Source organism: Anomaloglossus baeobatrachus, chromosome 4 (genome assembly GCF_048569485.1).
Source record: "Anomaloglossus baeobatrachus isolate aAnoBae1 chromosome 4, aAnoBae1.hap1, whole genome shotgun sequence".
In the NCBI taxonomy this organism is placed as follows: domain Eukaryota; kingdom Metazoa; phylum Chordata; class Amphibia; order Anura; family Aromobatidae; genus Anomaloglossus; species Anomaloglossus baeobatrachus.
The window spans coordinates 567821739-567844480 of NC_134356.1; the positions used below are offsets into that span (position 1 = coordinate 567821739).

At 42.0% G+C, this 22742-nt stretch overlaps 1 protein-coding gene across 5 annotated transcripts in view; it reads right to left on the reverse strand.

Moving 5' to 3' along the window:
* MEGF11 (multiple EGF like domains 11) overlaps positions 1 to 22742 on the reverse strand; it is a 789316-nt gene that overhangs the window by 30940 nt on the left and 735634 nt on the right. For all 5 annotated transcript variants that reach the window (XM_075346053.1, XM_075346052.1, XM_075346050.1 and 2 more), the window contains one exon: positions 3606 to 3662. In XM_075346053.1, coding sequence (XP_075202168.1) covers positions 3606 to 3662 — 57 coding nt within the window. The remainder of the gene's footprint in view (positions 1 to 3605; positions 3663 to 22742) is intronic.

Below are 22742 nucleotides of genomic sequence, written 5' to 3' on the forward strand. Positions count from 1 at the left end.
TCCATGCTCAGCGACCATCAAACTTAACTGAACTGGAATTGTTTTGTAAACAGGAATGGTCAAATATACCTTCATCCAGGATCAGGGAACTTATTAAAAGCTACAGAAAGCGACTAGAGGCTGTTATTTTTGCAAAAGGAGGATCTACAAAATATTAATGTCACTTTTATGTTGAGGTGCCCATACTTTTGCACCGGTCAAATCTTGTTTAAATGCGGATTGCACATTTTCTGTTAGTACAATAAACCTCATTTCAATCCAGAAATATTAGTGAGTCCATCAGTTATTAGCTATATGAAACTGAAATAGCTGTTGCAAAAACCCAAATTGTTATAAAGAAAAAAGGTTAACATTAATAGGGGTGCCCAAACTTTTTCATATGACTGTATATATATATATATATATATATATATACACACACACACACAGTATATACACATACATACAGAATATCACAAAAGTATACATGTCCTAATGTTTCATATAAGAGCTGGAGCACGAAATTCCCTGAATAGAGATAAATTTAAAAAATAATATTGTACCAGAGGAAGCATAGGAGCTTACTGTATATTGTTTATCGGTTCATCCCAATCACAATACAGTACTCCCTTTCCTGGTGGCTGGTGGGTGACAAAAAGTTATACTTTAATATGTTTATATGAGGAATCTGTATCTAGTAAATGGAACTTTGAACTTCATAAATTATATTTCCCATAAAGAGCTGACACTAAAAAGGATATGATGTAAAAACTGTAAAGGATTTGGCCTAACAGCGGTCTTAGTCCATCTTAGTTCTAAAGTACCTCCAGCAATCAGTTGTAACTTCTAAAGGTACCCATAGAAATAAGTGAAAAGTAAATCATACCCAACAATTTGGGCCATTTATCTTACAATAGTGCTTAAAAGTTTCTGAAGCCTTCAGAATTGTCCATATTTCTGCATGTATTTGACCTAAAACCTGAAAGCATTTAGAGTAAAAAAATATTAGACTTTGCCATATTTTTTAATTGATGAAAATGGTCCAATATCACATGTTTGAGTGGAAAAAGTATATGAAGCTTTAAGATCGACAGATAAGTTGAAGGTGAAATTAAAGTCTGCTGTTACCTATAAATGGGATGACAATCATTTATGAGTGGGCGACCTGTTTTATTTAAAGAATAAGGGATATAGCAAAGTCTGATCTTCACAGAACATGTTTGTGTTTATCATGGCATGAACAAAGTAGATTTTTGAGGATCTCACTAGAGCTGCTGACATTCATCGAGCTCGAAAAGGCTACAAAAGCATCTGTAAACGGTTTGAACTCCACTAACCTGCAGACAGACAGAATGTGTACAAATAGAGGCAATTCAAGACCTTTACCTTCCCCAGGAGCCTTCAACCAACAAAGATCACTCCAAGAGCAAGGGTATGTAATAGTCTGTGAAGTCACAAAGGAGCTCAAGGTAACCTCTAAGTAACTAAAGGCCTCTATCACATTAACTAATGTAAATATTTATGAATTCATCATCTGGAGGACATCGTAAAACAATGATGTGCGTGACAGTATTGCAAGGAGAAAATCACTAATCTACAAAAAGAGCATTGTTGCTTGTCAGCAGTTTGCTATAGATCATGTGGACAATCCAGAAGGTTATTGGAATAATGATTTGTGGACAAATGAGACCAAAATACAGCTTTTTTTGGCTTACATAAGGCGAGTTATGTTTGGCGAAAGAAAACAGAATTGCAGCATAAAACCAAGCATCACCTGTAAAACACATAGCAGTAATACTATTATTTAGGCCTGTTTTGCTGCATCTGGGGAATTTTGTCTTACCATCAGTGATGGAACAATTATTTTTTCATTTTATCAGCAAATTGTAAAGACAAATATCAGGACATTTGGCCATGACCCGAATCTCAGGAGATTGTGGGTCATCCAGAAAGACGAGAACCCAAAGCACACAAATTCTATAAAAGAATGGTTAAAGAAGAATAAACCAATAAAGAATAAACGTAAAGTTTCGGAATGGTCTAGTTAAAATAATGTCCTTTAATCTTATAGAAAAGTTGTGAATGGACCTGAAGTGGTCAGTTCATAGGAGAAAACCTACCAACAAAACAGATTTGAAGCTGTCTTGTAGGCAAGGATGGATTATTATTCCTCTAAGTTACTAATTCCCATGGGGTCTTGCACACTTTTGCACTTACAGATATGTAATATTGGAATATTTTCCTCAATAAAAAATACAATATTTTTGACTCATTTGTTTAATTTGATTCTCAGTATCTACTTTTAGGTCACGTGTATAAAATGTGTTGTAGTTTTAAGTCACATTTATGCAGAATAAGGAAAATTCTGAAGAATTCGCAAACTTTCACGCACCACTGTTTGTCTATGGGTTCCTCTAGACTTTTCCTCCTAACATAGGACATTGGGGGAAGTAAGCATCTGGCATATTGAGTTTCAACACAATTTTTTTCTCATAGAAGATACACTGACAAGCAAAAGGGTAACAATGTTTTGAACTGTTGACTTTCAGGCTCCATATCTCATTATCCACTACCGATTTCAATGTAAGACTACCTTCATTTTATAGATCATCTCGGCTATCTCATACTTAAATTTAACTTTGTTACCATTTTGCTTGTCAGTGTAAGTCACCACTGGTGATGTCTGGCAATGGTTTACTCTCTTCTCGGTATACAAAACTACAGTCTGTAAAAATTAATTTTACACCTACCCTGAATCCCTTCTTCATGACACCGCCTTATCTTTAAATGATGACCCCTTTACACATATCCTGTCTACACAAATGGCCGCCACTGGCCTCTCTCCAGATGATTGCATATTTCTGATTTCATGACTTCCTAGTTCTAGTAACTTCTACTTACTGCATAAATATTTCAAGCCTGACATAATATAGTTTGCACTAAATTATCAAACCAAATGTTGCATTGTAGATCTGAGATAATCATTGTTGCTGAAGTCTTGGTGGTGATCTATGTATAATCTAGGTGGAAATATTAAGAACCTCAACCAGTGATGTCCCATTCACAACTCCAAAATTCACTTGGGAATCATTTTGTTGCTCTGATAACGCAGGAAAGTGTGAGAACCTGGTGAATCTGTAATGGCAAAAACATCTCTCCCTTTAGTTGGTTGTGAGTTGCCAACCTTGTCTTCTACACGAGGTTGGCAACTGGAGATATACTATTCATTTTGTGAGTCAGGTTGCAGATTTGATATTGGTGATCTGCCAGTAATACCCTGTTAACTTGGCAGTCATGGAAAATGCATTTCTACTGCAGCAAACACCCGGCATAAGCGTGTGTCAATATCTGCACTAGGCGATAAGCCATGTCCTCTCCTCTATCGTGTGTATCCCCAGAGTTGGGATAAATTGTGCAGACGTAGGTAGCACTTTTGTTTTGATCTTGAAATAAACTACAAAATTTACAACTAGGTGAAAAAGCTGTTGGTATTGGATGGGGAAGACCTTCTACGCAAAGATTGTGCCTATACGATTTACGAGTAATTCTAGCATACAATGTTGCCACCATCCCTCTCCAGTGGACAGTCATGCACCACAATCACACCCCTGTTGTCTTATTCCTACCTTTGAAGCCATTTTCCATTATGTATGTGTTCTGTCTTCTCTCCATACTGCATGCACCTAGAGGAATAGACATGACACCATGGTGACTAACGACATCTAACATGACTTACGTCAGTTTCACAAAAATCCAGAATATTAGCATAGATTCCTGTGGATCCCAACATTGTTATCTGCCATTGAACATATGCCCAACCGAGCTGATCAGGCAGGATACTGGTATTCATTTGGTAATATCCTCAAATTCAGTGAGTATCAGGATCATTAGGCTACGATGCTTTAGGCTAAAAGTAAGTTTTATATTCAACCCCTTACCTCCACAGATAGTTTTGACCTTTTATGACGCAGATGTTTTCACCAACACTTCTAGGGAGTCAAAATACCTTACCTTATCCATCATTATAGCTGTATGTGGGTTCTTTTTGTGAAATTACCTATACTTTTTGATTACACCATTTTGGGGCATAAATAGTGGGGAATTCATCATCAGAGGAATTTTTTTTATTCAGTTTTGCTTCTGGCTGCAATGTCGTTATTTGTGTGAATTTTTTCAAACTGCCCCATCATATTTGAAAAAAATTGGAGCATCTAAAGATACAGTATAATGCTTTTACCTACAATGGATTTTCCAACCGGAGTGATTTTACAACATTTTATACAACATTATAAAAAAAAGGTTCCATGTTACAAATATATCTAAAATTATAAAAATGTAGAGGACCTATTTGTTTGGCAAGCTCAAAATATAAATGATGGATTTGAAGCAAAATGGTTTCATCTTTAAATATGTCTAAAAACTAAAAATAACACAAAATGCACCAGAATTCTGGCACTACGAGGGGCTACTGATAAGTCTTTGGCTTTACCCAGAAAGAAACAAGATAGGATGATGAAACTTTAATATATTCCACATACTCTCCACTGATATCAACACACTTCTCACATCGGTATTCCAAGTTCTGTAAGCCTAGCAAAAAAGAAGGATTTTGGTTGTGCCTCAAGCCACGCATCCGTAGCAGCCATGGCATAAGAAATGGTGTGAAATTTGGTAGCCTTGAGGTGTTTCTTCAGGTTTGGAAACAGATGATCGTCGGAGGGAGCTAGATCTGGTGAATAAGGTGGGTGGTCAGTCAGCTGGAAGCCCAGCTCTGCCTCTTTTACCGTGGTCACTTGTGCAGTGTAAGGGGAGGAGTTGTCTTGCAGAAACAAGATTCCTTTTGGACAGCTTACCACACCTTTTGGCCTTCAAAGCTGCCTTCAATTGGTCTAAAGCTTGAATTAAATACCTTTCATTGATGGTGGAACCCTTTTGAAGGTAGTCCACTAGCAGTACACCCTCCTTATCCCTGAACACAGACGCCATCAATTTAGTGGCTGATTTTTGCACCCTGAACTTCTATGGACGAGGAGAACCACTGTGCCTCCACTCTTTTGACTGCTCCTTCTTTTCAGGGTCATACAAATAAATCCAGGTCTCATCCATAGTGACCAGTCGATCCAGAACATTCTTATCAGTCCGGAAACGCAGACAAATGGACCGGAAAGCTTTAACTTGCATGCTTCTTACTTCTTTGATCTGTTTTAAAACATTTGGGGACACAAACACGTTCACGGGAAATCCCCATGATGTCTGCTATTGCTTTAGCTAAAATTCGTCGATTCCCCAGTATGAGGTTGTGTACAGCATCAACGATCTCCAGAACAACAACCACTCTCGGTCGTCCAGTACGTTAGTCATCATTGGTGCTGAAGTGGCCCGTTTTAAACTTTGCAACCCAGTTCTTAACTGTGGAATATGAAGAGCATTGATCCCCCAATATCTGCGGCATATCACCATGAATATCCTGTGTGGACTTTCCTTGTAGAAACAAGAATTTTATCACTCCTCTGCTCTCAGTTACTGTGAATATCACATTAGACTCCACCATTTTGTTTTCCCGCGTGCGTTGCCATAAGCAACAAACACAAACTTTTGAAAACATATATTAGGCACATAAGGCTTTCATGTGATGTAACATTTGTTACAATAAAAAAAAAAAAAAAAAGATCACAAAGCCAAAGACTTGTAAGCAGACGCTCGTAAGGCCTTGGTTCCACTATGCTAATGACTGTCGGCTCAGGCTTTGCTGGAAGTGTAAGCCGAATGTCTTGCGATTGGAACACAGCTGCGGAGAAGAGGGAGGGAGCACTTTCTCCCTCTCCTCTGCTGCCCATCTCTGCATACATCGCCTTGCACTCGGATGACATGTGAGCGTAGGGCGATGTTTCACACGCACCCATAGACTTGTATGGGTGCGTGTGAGCCTAGACTCTCTGCCAAACACAGCATGACGCAATTCTTTTCTCATACTGATAAAGCATGAGAAAAGAATCGCAGATGAACATTGTCCCATAGTTTGACAGTGGCACAAGTGCAATCCGATGTTTTATCGGATTGCATTCATCCGTGTAAAACGCAAGTGGAACCGAGGCCTAAATGTGATAAATTCACCCCAATGGATAATGTTCCCGTCATGAGGTTTTAGGGAGTTTGTAACGCTGTATTTTTACTGCATCAAAAACTCAGTCTTACAGTTTCAGCACAGTGGATGGGATTCAGGAGTGTACATAGAAATCATGGACCTCATAGCAGAATTTCTAATTGGGCCCCCTCTAAAAACAAAATACTATTCGGCTGGGTCACAGCACAGCATATTTCCCAACTTTATAGCCCTTACCAAGCCCCTAGATTCCCCTTTCATTGCAGTCATAAAGTGTGATGGCAACAAAAGTGCCTCACAAACACTATATGATCCCTAACAGTAAATTCTTCCACAATACCCTCGAGACGCACAGTATGATGACCCTACTGTACCCCCTTTCAGCTACCCAGCAATGAATGGTGACCCCGACACAGTAATATCCCCAACTGTGACCCCCTCACAGCCCTCCATGCAGTATAATGGGTCTATATACAGTATAATGGCCCTTATTATCCTCCAAATAATATAATGGCCCCCACACAGCCCTTCGCACAGTATGAAGGACCCCATACAAACACATGACCTTCATATAACTCTAGATAAAGTATAAAGGTTCCCTCATAAGTCTCCAAATATTATAATGGCTCCTCAAAGCCATCCATATAGTATAATTGGCCTCATATATTCCTCCATATAGCCCAATATAGTATTATAAACCCCCACATAGCATTATGCAGCCCCCACATAGCATTATGCTGACCCACATAGCATTATGGTGCCCCACATAGTATTATGCAGCCCCACATAGCATTATGCAGCCCCACATAGCAGTATACACCCCTACATAGTATTATGCAGCCCCGCATATTATGCTGCCCCACATAGTATTATGCAACCTCATATAGTATTATACACCCCCACATAGCATTATGCACCCCCACCATGTACTGAATAAATACATACTCACCCCTTCTTGGCCTCCCGCCGCTGCTCCTCGTCCGACCGCTGTGTCTGTGCTCTGCACATCTCAACACAGTGGTGCATAGTAGTGACGTCACTGCTGTGCTGAGCTGTCAGAGCACAGACACAGTGGAACACTGATGAGAGGGAGCACTGCGCTCCGTCTCATCATTGCTTTCAACTGTATCAGTTTCTGTGATGCTGGCGCTGACACCGCTGGCAACATGTTCATTTCTCTTGCCAGTATGCTGAGTTTAATGTGCTGATTTTGCACATAGAATTGTATTACATGCAGAAAATCCGCAAGTAAAAAAAAATGCATGAGCATTGCCTATGTCAAAAAGTGCAAAAAACATACGTAATCTACACATGACTGTATCAATAAAGTTTTGACAAAACAATAGGACCCATTCACATTGGGAAGTTTATGGCCCTAGATATCAAGTAGATATCATACAGCATATAAAATAACATAAAATATCTGCCTTATGGATATTAGGATCTATTCATACCACATTAAAGCTCCTTAAGAATTATTTATGCCTGCCAGCAGGTCACCTTTTGATTTTTTACTGGAAGTACAGTGTATAATTGCAAAAGTCACATACACTGAAGTATATAGATCAGCTTTACATACTGACATAGTATATATCTAGTCAAAAACAGCTAAATTAAGGCACAGATCAGTGGTGCAAAAATGAATAACCAAGAGGCCCAATTCCTCATTTGCAATTTTTGGATGACACATTTTTTTTGTCTTGTGATATTTGCTGACATTTTTGCAACAAATTAATTAAAATGGCGTACGCAGTTCATGCACAGCACAACTCCATCTACTGTATAGTGGTCGCAGCTGGGTACGCCATATAAGCCCCTTAATCGAATCAACAAGAAGTGAATTTACTGTATCCATACACAGTCACTATTCTGTTGATGTAGCTGTCCTGTGCAAGTACACAACTGAGGAGTTCCAGCCAGCACCAGTGGCACTGGGAACAGCGAATCGGCAGGGGTACCAGGTGTCACCCACCCCCTCTACCACTACCAATCAGACATTCACGACCTATCCTGAAGATAGGACATCAATGTTAAAGTCCCTTTTAGGCCCCCTTCACACGTTCGTGAAAAAAAGATCCGTTTTTTCACGTACGTGTTAAAGGGGTGGTTTGCTCCCCGTGTGCAGTGTTTGTGGCACATTCCTGTTCACCATGTGTTATACGTAATAACACACGGAGAATGGGAAGCTCTGCCTTACCTGTTTCTTCCGGAGCTGTCTGTGGGGCTGAATGACAGTGTCCGGCACAGGCCACGCCCTGCTGACGCTGCTTCCGGCCCCCAATGAAGAAGATGCGTTGTTCAAATTCACTGGGGGACGGATGCAGGTAACAGTCGCGGCAGAGACTGCAGGGCTGGTGGAGGTGAGTATGTGTTTTTTTATTTTTTACAATGACACGTGTGTTTCTCCGGCGCGTGTCACGTGCACCCGCATCCACATTACATCCGTGTGGTACGTGTGCAGGCCCGTGCTGCCGGAGAAACATGGACATGCATCCGTGTGGAGCATACGGAACACGTCTGCTCCACGCGGAAGCACAGACCACTGGCAGAACACGTGCGTGCACATATACCTATTGATTTTAATGGGTATACGTGTGCTCGTGTCTCCGGTACATACGGGCATGGACCTAGCACGTACCAGAGACACGGACGTGTGAAGGGGGCCTTAATCTGTTTTTTTACTTTTAGTGCAAAAAGTCACATGTTCTGCTTAAATGTTGCACAAATTGCACCAAATGTTTGTGTTCATGAAATCACTCCAGGTGAGAACTGAAGTTCATTTGCATTTTCTTGAAAAGTCACAAATGATTAATCAAGCAATAACATCTGGAAACCCCTAAGACTATGTGCAGACATTGATTTTTTTAGACACTGCGTTTTTGTGCATTTTTTGCTGCTAAAAAACGCACCCACGGCAAAAATGCAGCGGTAAAAACGCATGCGTTTTTACCACGTTTTGGTGCGTTTTTTTACTGCGTTTTGCTGCGGTTTTGATCACTGCGTTTTTCTGCGTTATTCCAATGCATTGCATGAGTGGAAAACGCAGTAAAACGCAGAAAATAATTGACATGACCATTTTTTTTCAGCTCAAAAACGCTGCTAACAAAATAGCTGTGTGCGGACAGCAAAAATGAAAACTCAGACATTGCTGGGAAAGCAAACTCATGCATTATGGAGCCCAAAAATGCACATATTCAGAGGAGCAAGGCGAGCACTTTCACCAGGACTGTGACACGGAGTTTTGCACAAACTTTGCAGACTCATGGCGGAACGGCGTTGGACTCTGTTCAGATTGCAGATTCTGAAACTCCGCCTGATGGTTTCTCTGGTGTCTGGGATCAATACAGGTAGACTCAGGCATTAACCTGCTATGGGCTGATCCATAGGCAGGCTAGGAAGAGTTAATCTCTGCTAGTCTGCTTGCTCCTTTGATTACATATTGTGGGGAGGCCAACCACATCTGCTCCCCTCCTGTTTATGCTGCGTGAATCTTTCCACCCATATTTTGTCTATGTTGGTCTGTGAGACTAACTGGAAATTTGTTCTTTTTCCTTGGTGTAGTTATTGAGTTTACCTCTGTTGTTTTGCAGCTTCCTTCCTGCTCTTATTTTTCCTCCTGAATCTCTTTTTGTCTCAACTGTTGTGTGTGCGTGCTGTGTGACAGTGTTTTGGTTTTTCCTTGTCTGTCTTTATCTGTGGGTTTTCTCTCACTCCTGTCTTGTTCTTCCCTGGTGCGAGGGGGAATCAGATCAGGACTAGTCAGGAGCAGGACCATGAAGGAGACTCAGGCCTCTTCACCATCAGGAGTATCCCTAAGATTAGGAATAGCATAGGGCCCCCTAACTTGAGGGACATCTTAGGAGCCCTGGTTCCTTGTTATCCCATAGTCATTATGACAAGGACATAATAAACTTTTAACGCTGTTACCAAGGACAAAGTGATGAGAACATGATGAGAGACTATATTTGGGGACTGACTTGTGAAAGTGATATACAATACAGCCGCAAATCCAGAAAAAAACTCTTTTTTAATTCTAATATGCAACATTGATCGAGTTTCATAATAATTGCATATTTGTAGTGAAATGTTGATTGTTTCTATGATAAAAACAAGCACAAGTCAAAATTTTGTGCTTTATCTCATTAAATACAAAACTAGAGTAGGCCATTGTCACAAGTTCATGAGGAATGTTGGTGATTTTTTATCACATTTATATGTGAACAGTTGAAATATAACAGTTAGAACCCGGGAACAAAAATTATGTTACACATCCAGGAGAATGGCAAACGGAGCAAACTCCATGTTGCTAAGTACAGCAGTAAAAGATGACATAATGTGGGCAGCGCCTCCTTGAATGGAAGCAGAGCCTTGGGTTGTAAGTGACATCACTCTTATTTTTCTAGACTTTGACCAGAGTTCGAGTAGCATTTCCTGGTATAATGACTAGTAGTGTTAATTTCCCGATCACCTTGAGATAACTTATGTACTAAGCATGCAATTACATAAATTGCTATGTGCAAACTCATCATAATGTGAAGAACATGAGGGTTTTAAAACTCAGGGACATATTTATAAAACTATCAAATTCTTAGGGGTACTTTGCACGCTGCGACATCGCTAGCCGATTGTAGCGATGCCGAGCGCGATAGTCCCCGCCCCCGTCGCAGATGCGATATCTTGTGATAGCTGCCGTAGCGAACATTATCGCTACAGTAGCTTCACACGCACTTACCTGCCCTGCGACGTCGCTCTGGCCGGCGACCCGCCTCCTTCCTAAGGGGGCGGGTCGTGTGGTGTCACAGCGACGTCACACGGCAGGCGGCCAATAGAAGCGCAGGGGCGGAGATGAGCGGGACGTAAACATCCCTCCCACCTCCTTCCTTCCTCATTGCAGGCGGGACGGAGGTAAGGAGATGCTCCTGCGGCTTCATACACAGCGATGTGTGCTGCCGCAGGAACGAGGGACAACATCGTACCTGTCGCTGCAGCGAAATTATGGAAATGACCGACACTACACAGATCACTGATTTTCGACGCTTTTGCGATCGTTTATCGGTACTTCTAGGCTTTACACATTGCGACATCGTTACCGGCGCTGGTTGTGCGTCACTTTCGATTAAACCCCGACGAGATCGCAGTAGCGATGTCGCAACGTGCAAAGTACCCTTAGACAGTGCAACCGTAGGACAGTCTTGAGGTGTGCCAGATTTATTAAAGTGGTCCATACTGTTTGATAAATCGGTCTTATTTTAAGACAGTTTTGTCCAAGTTTACACCACTAGATTGTTGACTTTACTTTGCGCTAGACATGTGCCAAACAATTTTGATGCACACGAAGCCATGGCCATTTTCATATAATTTATGCCCCTTTTCAGTGAAGGCTCACCTCCTTTACGGACAATACCTAAAAGATGTCTAATACGGATTGTAAATATGGTGCAAATAATGAAATACATTTTTTGGTGAAAGGTCACTAAAACTCTGGCCTCACAATATGACCCACAATGTTTACCAAAAAATGCCCTCTAACTATAGTGCCCACAAGGGGTGGATATACCATTGGTGCAACCTGCGTGGCCACACACAAGGCAATGGGACCCATTTCTACCTCCAAAACAGGTGCAATTTTACATTTTTAGGAGCGCTTGGGCTGCAGAAGGGTCATATATTTTTTCAGGGGCCCTTTTCTGTCTGTATCCACCAGTGGTGCCCACTGTATGGAGCGTGGTTACATTGGAGCTTTGCATGTGGCCCTTGCAGTTCAGTACAGTACAACATACAGTATACTTTTTTTTTTACACTTTTTTTTTACAGAAGCTCCAGGCTGGAGCCATACCTCATTAGGGACAAAGAGATCAGAGCAAAGAGTCTCTGTGTGCACTATACATATAATTACACTGACTAAGAGGGAAGGGGATGTTTTTGGGTGAAAGTCTAAATTAAATATCCACAATATTCGCTAAAAAGACACTTGGACAAGTTTTTTTATTATTTTTAAAAAAGGAGGTACCATTTTAACCCTATTTTTGTTTACTGACTGGGAAATCCATTTGTTGTAATTAGTGCTGATGGGTTAAGTGCAGATAATTCTGCTTGCTTCCTCGAGCTTATCTTTATGTGCCTATGCAACTATTGTGTGTCTGCAAGGCTCCCATAATTGGAACCAGATTAAAGGCCCCGTCACACTAAGCAACATCGCTAGCAACATCGCTGCTAACGAACAACTTTTGTGACGTTGCTAGTGATGTCGCTGTGTGTGACATCCAGCAACAACCTGGCCCCTGCTGTGAGGTCGTTGGTTGTTGCTGAATGTCCTGGGCCATTTTTTAGTTGTTGCTGTCCTGCTGTGAAGCACAGATCGCTGTGTGTGACAGCGAGACAGCAACAACTAAATGTGCAGGCAGCAGGAGCCGGCTTCTGCGGAGGCTGGTAACCAATGTAAACATCGGGTAACCAAGAAGCCCTGTCCTTGGTTACCCGATATTTACCTTTGTTACCAGCCTCCGCCGCTCTCACTGTCAGTGCCGGCTCCTGCTCTGTGCACATGTAGCTGCAGGACACATCGGGTTAATTAACCCGATGTGTGCTGTAGCTAGGAGAGCAGGGAGCCAGCGCTAAGCATTGTGCGCTGCTCCCTGCTCTGTGCACATTTAGCTGCAGCACACATCGGGTAATTAACCCGATGTGTGCTGTAACTAGGAGAGCAGGGAGCCAGCGCTCAGTGTGCGCTGCTCCCTGTTCTCTGCACGTGTAGCTCCGTGCACTGGTAACCAAGGTAAATATCGGGTTGGTTACCCGATATTTACCTTAGTTACCAAGCGCAGCATCTTCCACGCGGCGCTGGGGGCTGGTCACTGGTTGCTGGTGAGCTCACCAGCAACTCGTGTAGCGACGCTCCAGCGATCCCTGCCAGGTCAGGTTGCTGGTGGGATCGCTGGAGCGTCGCAGTGTGACATCTCACCAGCAACCTCCTAGCAACTTACCAGCGATCCCTATCGTTGTTGGGATCGCTGGTAAGTTGCTTAGTGTGACTGGACCTTAAGAGGGTCTATTGAACAGAACAGTTGATTTGGGGTCCATCATCGAGTCTAGGTAGAGACGCAGGTTTCCAATTTAGGACTTAACATGCCACTGTAAATTTTCCGGACTAATTTTTTCCTTACACAATTTACTGCGAAGACAACCCTTGTAAAAATTACTGCCTGCCATACCTATAAAAGAAATATTACTACATGTTCTTCCCTTCTGTTGCCACCAAATGCAATAGTGCCGTACAAGGGACCCACCAAACCAAATCCTTGACGAACTCTGGGATGAAGTCACAAGCAGTGAAAATGCCAAGTCATTGTATTGTCACTTCAGCACTTGAGGCCAGAAGATACAGCTGCTAGACAGCTCACAGACAGGTTCAGGTCATGACAAACAATTTTTAGGCTGGCACTCGTGATGTCACTGCCAAACTCCTACCAGTGACATCACCACCCACTCTGGAGCCTTAAAGGGAACCAATCATCAGGATTTTCGTGTATAAGCTGCAGCCAGTGCAGTACTGGCACTATCAGGCACAGTGTGTACATACCATCAGGGGGCAGCTCGGGTGTTTAGTCAGTGAAATCCAACTTTATAAAGTTTGAAATTTTGTTCACTTTTTGATTGACGTGTGCACCTCTCTGTTAATGTCCGGGCGGGTTATGCAGGAGTTCCCCGCCCCCCCACCAGCCTGTTCCTCCCTCTCTCCTGATGTCCGGGCGGGTTATGCACGTGTTCCCCGCCCCCCCGCGCTGCCTGTTCCTCCCTCCCTCCCTCTGGCTGTATGTAAATATCTAATCTTCAGAAACATGGCGCCGGAGTGGGCCTCTGCGCATAGCGCTTATCTCCGGCGCCATGTTTCTGAAGCCCGCATTACAGCTTGGTGTCTGCAGACTGCAGAACAGCTGATCGGAGGACGCGATATCACTACCGTGACCGGGTCTCGCAGCACTGCCGTCACGGGGTCATGTGAGTCCATTGTGAACTTACCTCACCTGACCCCCGATGTCGCTGGCAGGCTGCTGTCCTGGCCCGGTGTCCTGAGGCGGCACGTCATCATAGCTACAGCTGATCGCGTCCTCCGATCAGCTGTTCTGCAGTCTGCAGACACCAAGCTGTAATGCGGGCTTCAGAAACATGGCGCCGGAGATAAGCGCTATGCGCAGAGGCCCACTCCGGCGCCATGTTTCTGAAGATTAGATATTTACATACAGCCAGAGGGAGAGAGGGAGGAACAGACTGGTGGGGGGGCGGGGAACTCCTGCATAACCCGCCCGGACATTATCTGCAGAGGTGCACACGTCAATCAAAAAGTGCACGAAATTTCAAACTTTATAAAGATGAATTTCACTGCCTAAACACCCGAGCTGCCCCCTGATGGTATGTACACACTGTGCATGATAGTGCCAGTACTGCACTGGCTGCAGCTTATACACGAAAATCCTGATGGTTGGTTCCCTTTAAGGAGGACTAGTCAGATAATGTAAATGACATTGCCCAATATGATGTCAGCATCCAGTGCCCTGAGGTGTAATAAGATCAAGATCAGTTCACATGATGTTGGTGCTGTAGGGTGGCCATTGTTGGTGTGTTGCTGTTTCTGTGAGATAGTGTGACCCAGAGATGTAAGGACAGTGCCTGGCAGCATGGATACTGCAGCACACATGTATCGTTCTGCCAGCTGGAGCCACGGGTATAGTGATGCATGGCAATCACCACAACGTGACACTAGAAGGGTTCACTGTGACGTCATACTGGGCATAAAGTTAACCAATATGCACCCAGAACCACGAGCAGTACTGCATATTACTACTCTTTGCCTACCTGTCCCTGTATCTAGTAGCTTACATAAAGAGGTCTTTATAAAAAGTATTTCTAAACATCTTTTATCATATGCTAATGAGGCCAGCAACTAGTCACAAGGATGTTAGTTCCCTTGACTAGTCGGCCCCCTAAGCATGTTCGCACGCCCACAGGGCATCGTCGCTCTCACCTCGACTGCCACCGCTAGTTTTCGGCTCAGTGCGCACGATTAGAATGTCCCCGGACTTCCAGTCACGTGCACCACAGCAGTTTAAAGCCGGGACGTGTCCAGCTGGCTTCACAGTACGCATGACCGGAAGTCCGGGACTTCTGATCCTGCGTACTGAGCCGAAATCCAGCATCAGACATGGTTGCAGCAGAGAATGGTGAAAACGACCATGCCTCTGACGTTGCACAGGGTTGTGCTTACATGCTAAGGGGGCCGAGTAGCCAAGAGAACTAATGCCCTTGTGACTAGTCCCTGCGCTCATTAGTATATGATAAAAGATCTTCAGAAATACTTTTCCGAAAGATCCCTTTATCTATGCTAACATATGCTGGGACTGCTAGGCAGCGATTAGCAATATGCATCCAGAACTGCTCGTTGTTCTGGGTGCATATTGCACTTGACAGGTTCACATTAAACATTCTGATCAAAATGTTAACTAAGACCCTCATTTTCAGTCTTGAAAAATTTGCTTAGCTGCAGTAGATGATTATATACGGTAATAATTTTGGATTTGTGGTCTAGGTTATTTTTCTACAATTATATTGTGATATAATTAATCTTGTCACTTCACCACCTCACAGCAGACACACCAGACAAGGTCCCTGACAATTTCCTCATTTACCAGCACCTTCTTCTGACCCCGTGAATATTGCCGCAGTTTTCAGCATTGTTTGCTGCCTCAGTCATGTTGGAGTTACCAGCATAAACAGGTAATCAGTAGTCAGAATAGCAGCTATATTATTACAAAGGTGCGTTTGGTTATTAGGCTTTTTGGAACATAAATTTTAGCTACTCATTTTTATTGCCTACTACAGCTGGATATTCAGTGTAGTAATAAAGTGAATGGCGCTTGCAGGAACTCCCATGAAAAGTAAGTACAATGCAATACGTTGTAATAAAAGGAGGCTAAAAAATACGAGGGTGCCGGAGTGCAGCAGAACAGCCGCAGGATTACACAAGTACACAAGGCTTAGAGATGAGCCTTGTTCACAGCTATTAAGATGTTGAGAAGATGGTGATTAAGCTTTTAAAGATGACTGTAATTAATTGAGGTTACATCTGAGGGAAACCTTAGTAATGGGAGGAGTAGAACAAGCCCAATGATTGTAACTCATAAAGTTCGAATATCAGCATTAAGCTGATTGCATGGCTTTTACATGGGGTACCGTAAAAGTGATTGTAATAAAAACAAAGGAATTAATAGATCATAGATCTGTTTCTGGGTTTTACCAAGCTGTTGTTTGAATGGAAGCTGTAGAGAAACAAGTCACACCGAGGCTTCTTGTCTGGAGGGGTCTAATGCCGCTCCGCCACATGAGCGGGAGGATCTAATTGTGGTGGATTTTTGTTACTTAGATCCACTGTGCAGGTCGTCCTTTGTGGTGCTGAGGATCAGCTGTAGGTTACTACTCTTCACCTTATGATTTGAAGAAATTTTACAGTGAAGAAAAAAACAACATTGTACGAAAATAAAAATTACTGATCACCTCAATAATGATGAGCGAGTTTCAAAACACTTGGATTCGCGATACTCATAACGAGTAGTGTCTAACACTCGCATATCCAAACGGTAATTCCAGCAACTGGGTCCAGAAAATGTAGGTATAAGAACTCTGTTTGTGGACTTATTTGTGACCTACATAGACTGTTTTTAATTATAATCATTTAATAAAATTGTATTTTTATACCTACATTTTCTGGACCCGATTGGTGGAATTACTGCTTTGGATATGCAGTCTCCAGTTTTTGCCGACTTTACCTTCCCTGCATGGTCCTGATTTAGTGGTCTTTCTGGATCAGGTGAGCTGGATTACTATTTTTTCTTGTGTCTAATACTTGCATATTCATTCCGAATAGCATGTGCAATGCAAGTCAATGGGGAATAAACGCAATGTAATGAGTAACCCGAATGCCATAATATTCGCTACTCAACACAAATAGGGTGGCATTCGGGTTACTCGTTACATTGCGAGTTTTTCCCATTGACTTACATTGCACACACTATTCGGAATGAATACATGAGTATTGGACAGTACTCGTTACGAGTATTGCAAATCCGAGTATTTCGAAACTCGCTCATCATTACACCTCATCAATCCTAAACCACTCCAGTTTTGGTGCTGCCAGGCCCACGCCAGTCTTTATTCCCTGCTGCGGATATAGGAATGCTGAAGGCAATTACTAGATATAGCAGGTCCGCTGTGATCAGTGTTTGGTAGCAGCGTTCACATGTCCCCGTGTCATGATGTCAGATCAAGTAGCATCAGAACATCATAAAGGAAAGTATGTATATATTTCAGTTTTGTATATACATTTCTTAGCTCTTTTAAAGAAAAATTCTTTACTGGACAAAGTAGTTTTGCTGCTGTGTGCATTACTACGGTTCAATTTACTGTCAATAATGTGGCAGGGAGGAGGGCAATTCTAATCTTCCTCTACAGGGGGCGTCGTTGACCAGGTCTGCCTGTTTGACAGCTCACCAGAGACTTTGTAGCGATCCCGGCCAGGTTGGGATCGCTGGTGGGCTCGCTAGAAAGTCTCAGTGTGTAAAGGGGCCTTAAGGCTCTTTAAATTCTACTTACACCCCTGCTTCTTTGTTTAACAATCACTAAGTAAATATAAGTTTTGGACAAATGGTATTTTCAAGTATGGCATTTATCCCTTATCCAAGGGTTAGGGTATAACGACCCTGTCTCTAGGGCTCCAAACACTGGGACCACTAGTGATCCCAGGGATTAGGGCTCAGGAGAGCCCTGTGTGAATGGATTGGTGGTTAATCTTGTGTACTTCCGCTTTTTTAATTTTTATGGGAGTGCCAAAGATCAGATCAGCTATCTGCAGAGGTCCCATTAATGAAGAATGAAGTGAACATGATTGATTCATTCACATGGGGCTTTCTGGAGCCCTTTTTCTCGCAATTCTGGGGGTCCCAGCTGTGGACCCCCCCAGTGGTCAAGAGGTTACTCTTTATCTCGGATACAGGATAAGTTGTAAAACTGAGAATAGCCCTTTAATTCACTAAAAGTGCATTTAATTTTAACTCACCTAATCAACCCTTCTATCCCACCTCCAAACTCCCCTACTTTATACGCTACAATAAGAGCATGGAAAACTTTGGCCAAAACTCCGTCTAATCTTAATAAAAATCATCTTCTTAGAAATACTCCCCTAAAAATTTTGGCGATTCTGGATAACTCAGAAATTCCCTCAACATGGCAGGAGTCAAATCTAAAAACGGTTGGAGACATCTTTAACGGAAAAGACTTTATAAACTTCCTGGATATAAAGATCAAACACAAGCTCCCAGACTCTGACTTTAAGGCCCTCATCAAATTTAGGGAAATTTTAAAGACAAAATTATTATTTACAAACCCCCTTTCTGAAATAATCTGCATGTTATTCTGTAATCCAACCAAAATGTCCCTATGGTGTTGCAAAAATATCTATAACTACTTCAATAACGATCTAACATTCCACAAGAGCAAATATATGCTAGATTGGGAAAAATATTTGGGTAAGAGCTTTACGGATGAGGAATGGCAGAAAGCCATTTCACTAACCTATTCTTCAAATGCATGTGCCTCTTTCCATCAATCTCACTTCAAAATTCTCTCGCGTTGGTATCTCACTCCATGTAGACTTGCTAAATTTAATAGAGAGACGTCCCCTTTATGTTGGAGAGATTGTGACGAGAGAGGTACTCTACTTCAAATTTTCTGGAGTTGTCCCAGATTGAAGAGTCTCTGGGAAAATATTTCTAATCTAATTAATCAGATTACTAACTCCACAATTCAGGTAACTCCCCAAATGGCCCTGCTTTCACTTAATTTGGAAAAATTTGACCCTATATATAAACCTATCCTAACTCATTTATTTCTAGTTACTAGAAATCTTATAGCTTCTAATTGGAAGAAACCTGCGGTGCCCACTATCTCTGAGGTCATGGAGACTACTTCTCTTCACAACAACTTCGAGAAGTACTTTGCTCCCATTAACAATGCCTTTGCCTCCTATTACAGAAGATGGGATCACTGGAATAGTTTTATACAAGGTATTACATAAATAAATATTTATAACTATTCAAAAACCTTTTTTATAACATGAATCCTTTTATTCAAACCTTCAGTCATGCTTTCTTGACAATATGCTTATATTCCTGGAATGGAAGCCTGTTAACATAGTTGAGATTTGTTTACGTTCATTGTTCTTCCTTTTACCCACCCCCTCTTCACCTTGTTTTTCCTTGTCTCCACCCTCCTCCCCTTTTTTATCCCCAATAAAGTAATTGTTTTACCTCCCCCTCTCTTTTCCTATACCTTTCCCCCCCAGATGAAAAGTTTTATTCATACAATAGATCCCCACATGTATTCAAATAATGGTATGCTACGCATGATAATATCTTGATTGTGTGGATTTGATATGTTATTTTGTTAACCTTATTTTAATAAAAATATATGCAAACACTAAAAGTGCATTAATTACAGTGGCATGCAAAAGTTTGGGCAACCCTAGTCAAAATTACTGTTATTGTGAACAATTAAGCAAGATCAAGAAGAACTGATCTCTAAAAGACAAAAAGTTAAAGATTACACATTTCCTTCATATTTTAGGCAAAATATTTTTTTCATCTTTTACATTACCAAAAAATGGAAAATGAGCTGATGAAAAAGTTTGGGCACCCTTCACGGTTAGTACCTAGTAGCACCCGTTTGGCAAGTATCACAGCTGGTAAACACTTTTTGTAGCCAGCCAAGAGTCTTTATATTATTGTATGAGGGATTTTCATCTATCTTCCTTGGAAAAGTCTTCCACTTCTGTGAGATCCCTGGCTCGTCTTGCATGCACTGCTCTTTTGAGGTCTAGCCACACATTTTCAATGATTTTCACATCAGGGGACTGTGAGAGCCATTCAGCTTGTACCTTTTGAGGTAGTCTATTGTGAATTTTGACATATGTTTAGGATCATTATCCATTTGTAGAAGCCATCCTCTTTCCAACGTCAGCTTTTTTACAGCAAATTTTCTGTGAGAGCTGCTTGTAGGATTCCTAGAGAGGCAAATCAGAACCCGTGGGTGAAAGCAAAAGACCTTCAGGAAGACTCCGGAGTTGTGGTGCATTGTTCGACTGTTCAGAGACACCTGCACAAATATGGCCTTCAAGGAAGAGTCATCATCAGAGGAAAACCTCTCCTGCGTGTCCTCACCATAAAATTAATCATCAGAAGTCTGCAAATGAACATCTAAACAAGCCTGATGCATTTTGGAGACAAGTCCTGTGCACCGATGAGGTTTAAAAAGAACTCCACATCCACAATGATCAAAAGGTATGTGTAGAGAAAAAAGGGCTCAGAATTTCAGGGAAAGGAAATATTGTCTCCATTAAGCATGGGGGTGCATAAATTATGATTTTCGATTGTGTTGCAGTCAATGGCATGGGGAACATTACCCGGGTAGAGGGAAGACTGGATTCAATGAAATTTCAACAATTTCTTGATGCAAATATAACACCATCTGTAAAAAAGCTGAAGTTTACAAGATGAGAAAAGAGGATGGCTTCCACAAATGGATAATGATCCTACACACACGTCAAAATCCACAATTGACTACCTCAAAAGGCACTAAAGATTTTTCAATGGCCCCCACAGTCACCTGATCTGAACATTATTGAAAATCTGTGGCTAGACCTCAAAAGAGCAGTGCATGCAAGACGAGCCAGGAATCTCACAGAACTGGAAGACTTTTCCAAGGAAGAATGGATGAAAATCCCTGAAACATGAAGTGACAGACTTGTGGTTGATACAAAAACTGTTTACAAGCGGTGATACTTGCCAAAGGAAGTGCTACTATGTACTAACCATGCAGGGTACCCAAACGTTTGCATCAGCCCATTTTCCTTTTTTGTTAATTTAATAGATGAAAATTAGAAAAAACGTTTTTTTCCTAAAACACAAATTGTCATTTTTAACTTTATGCCTTTTAGAGATCATTTCATCTTGCTTAACTGTTCACAATAACAGTAATTTTGACCAGGGGGTGCCCAAACTTTTGCATGCCGTTGTATTTTGGCTATCATGGTAAACACCACAGTGATTGTCAACCCTTTTTTGTTCCAAACTCAAAATCAACCTAGTGATACTGTGATAAATCTCTCCTGTATATAATTTTATTAGTATCAGGTGCTGCAGATGCTGCATCCGTCTTGTGCTGATCAATAGTGAGGAAAATGACTGTGAAAGTTATCTACTACACCTTGTTATCCCCCTGTGTTTTGTGTCTCGGGAGTGTTAATAGAGGTCGAGCTGTGTGTGATATAAAAGGGATGTAAGGACCACTGCTAGGTAAGGCTATGTGCGCACGTTGCGTAAATTCATGCAGTTACGCTGCGCTTTGCAGCGCAGCGTAACTGCATGCGTCCTGCGTCCCCTGCACAGTCTATGGAGATTGTGCAGGGGCCGTGCGCACGTGGCGTCTCAGAGCGCAGCGCTTCGGCTACTGCCGAAGCGCTGCGCAAAAAGAAGTGACATGTCACTTCTTTCCTGCGCTTTGCCGGCAGCTCCTGCTCTGTCTATGGCAGGAGCTGCATGCAGAGCGCATGGAATCGGCGCTCACTACGGACATTTCTGCAGCGATCTAAAGCGCACATGTGCTCTTCAGATCGCTGCAGAAATATCTGCAGGGCTAGTATGCAACGTGCGCACATAGCCTAATATATAGTTATATGACAAAATAATGTGTATGATAAAAGTGACGGTAAATACTGATGAGAGCTCTGGCTCCCCCTACTGTCAACTGAAATTATAAGCATGTATCATTCAGAATTGTGTAAATAACACGTTCAGCCGAAGGTTTCCAGTTCAGGTGTAAGTAAAGATGTGCCGGTACATGGCGCGTATATTGATGTCAGATTTCATGTGTACTTGGATATTTTCCCCGGAGAAAAAGCTTTTAGAGAAGAATATCTGTGCAAATGTAAGTCTAATGAGACATGCTACAATTTTATTTTTGCTGGATCTGTACAGCATCAAATAAAAAAGAAAACCTCTGAAAACCCGTATATCAAATCGGAAACATACAAAGGTACAATAGAGGATTCATGCACCGCTATGGAAGTCTTTTTAGCGTGGGACAACATTGAACAGTTATACAGCAGTGTGCATGAGCCCTATGGGTCAACATCAAAAGTCCTTAAAAAAGAAAAAAGCTGAAAAAAATCTCCTCCAAAAGGAATCTCAAGTGAGTGCTCATTCAGACGTCAGTTTTCCTCGTACAACTTATATCTCATAACTTGTAACCTGAGGGGCTGATCACATGTTTGGGTATTTTTGCAAAGAAAAGAGACAGTTGCCCTCTGAAATGCTAAGGCATGCAAACCATGAATGTAAGAATATAGACATGCATTACTGCTACAGGAAATCTAAGAAAAAATAGATATTTAGCATACAAAAATGGCTTTTTTATATCTGCCCAGTCGCCACGTCAAGGCATACTTCTTATACTTGTTACCTACTCTGAACTGAAGCCTCTCTCTGGGTTTAAAAACCTCCTGTGTATGGTCAAATAGGAACCTGCTATACTGAATAAAATCACCAGGTGCTATTGG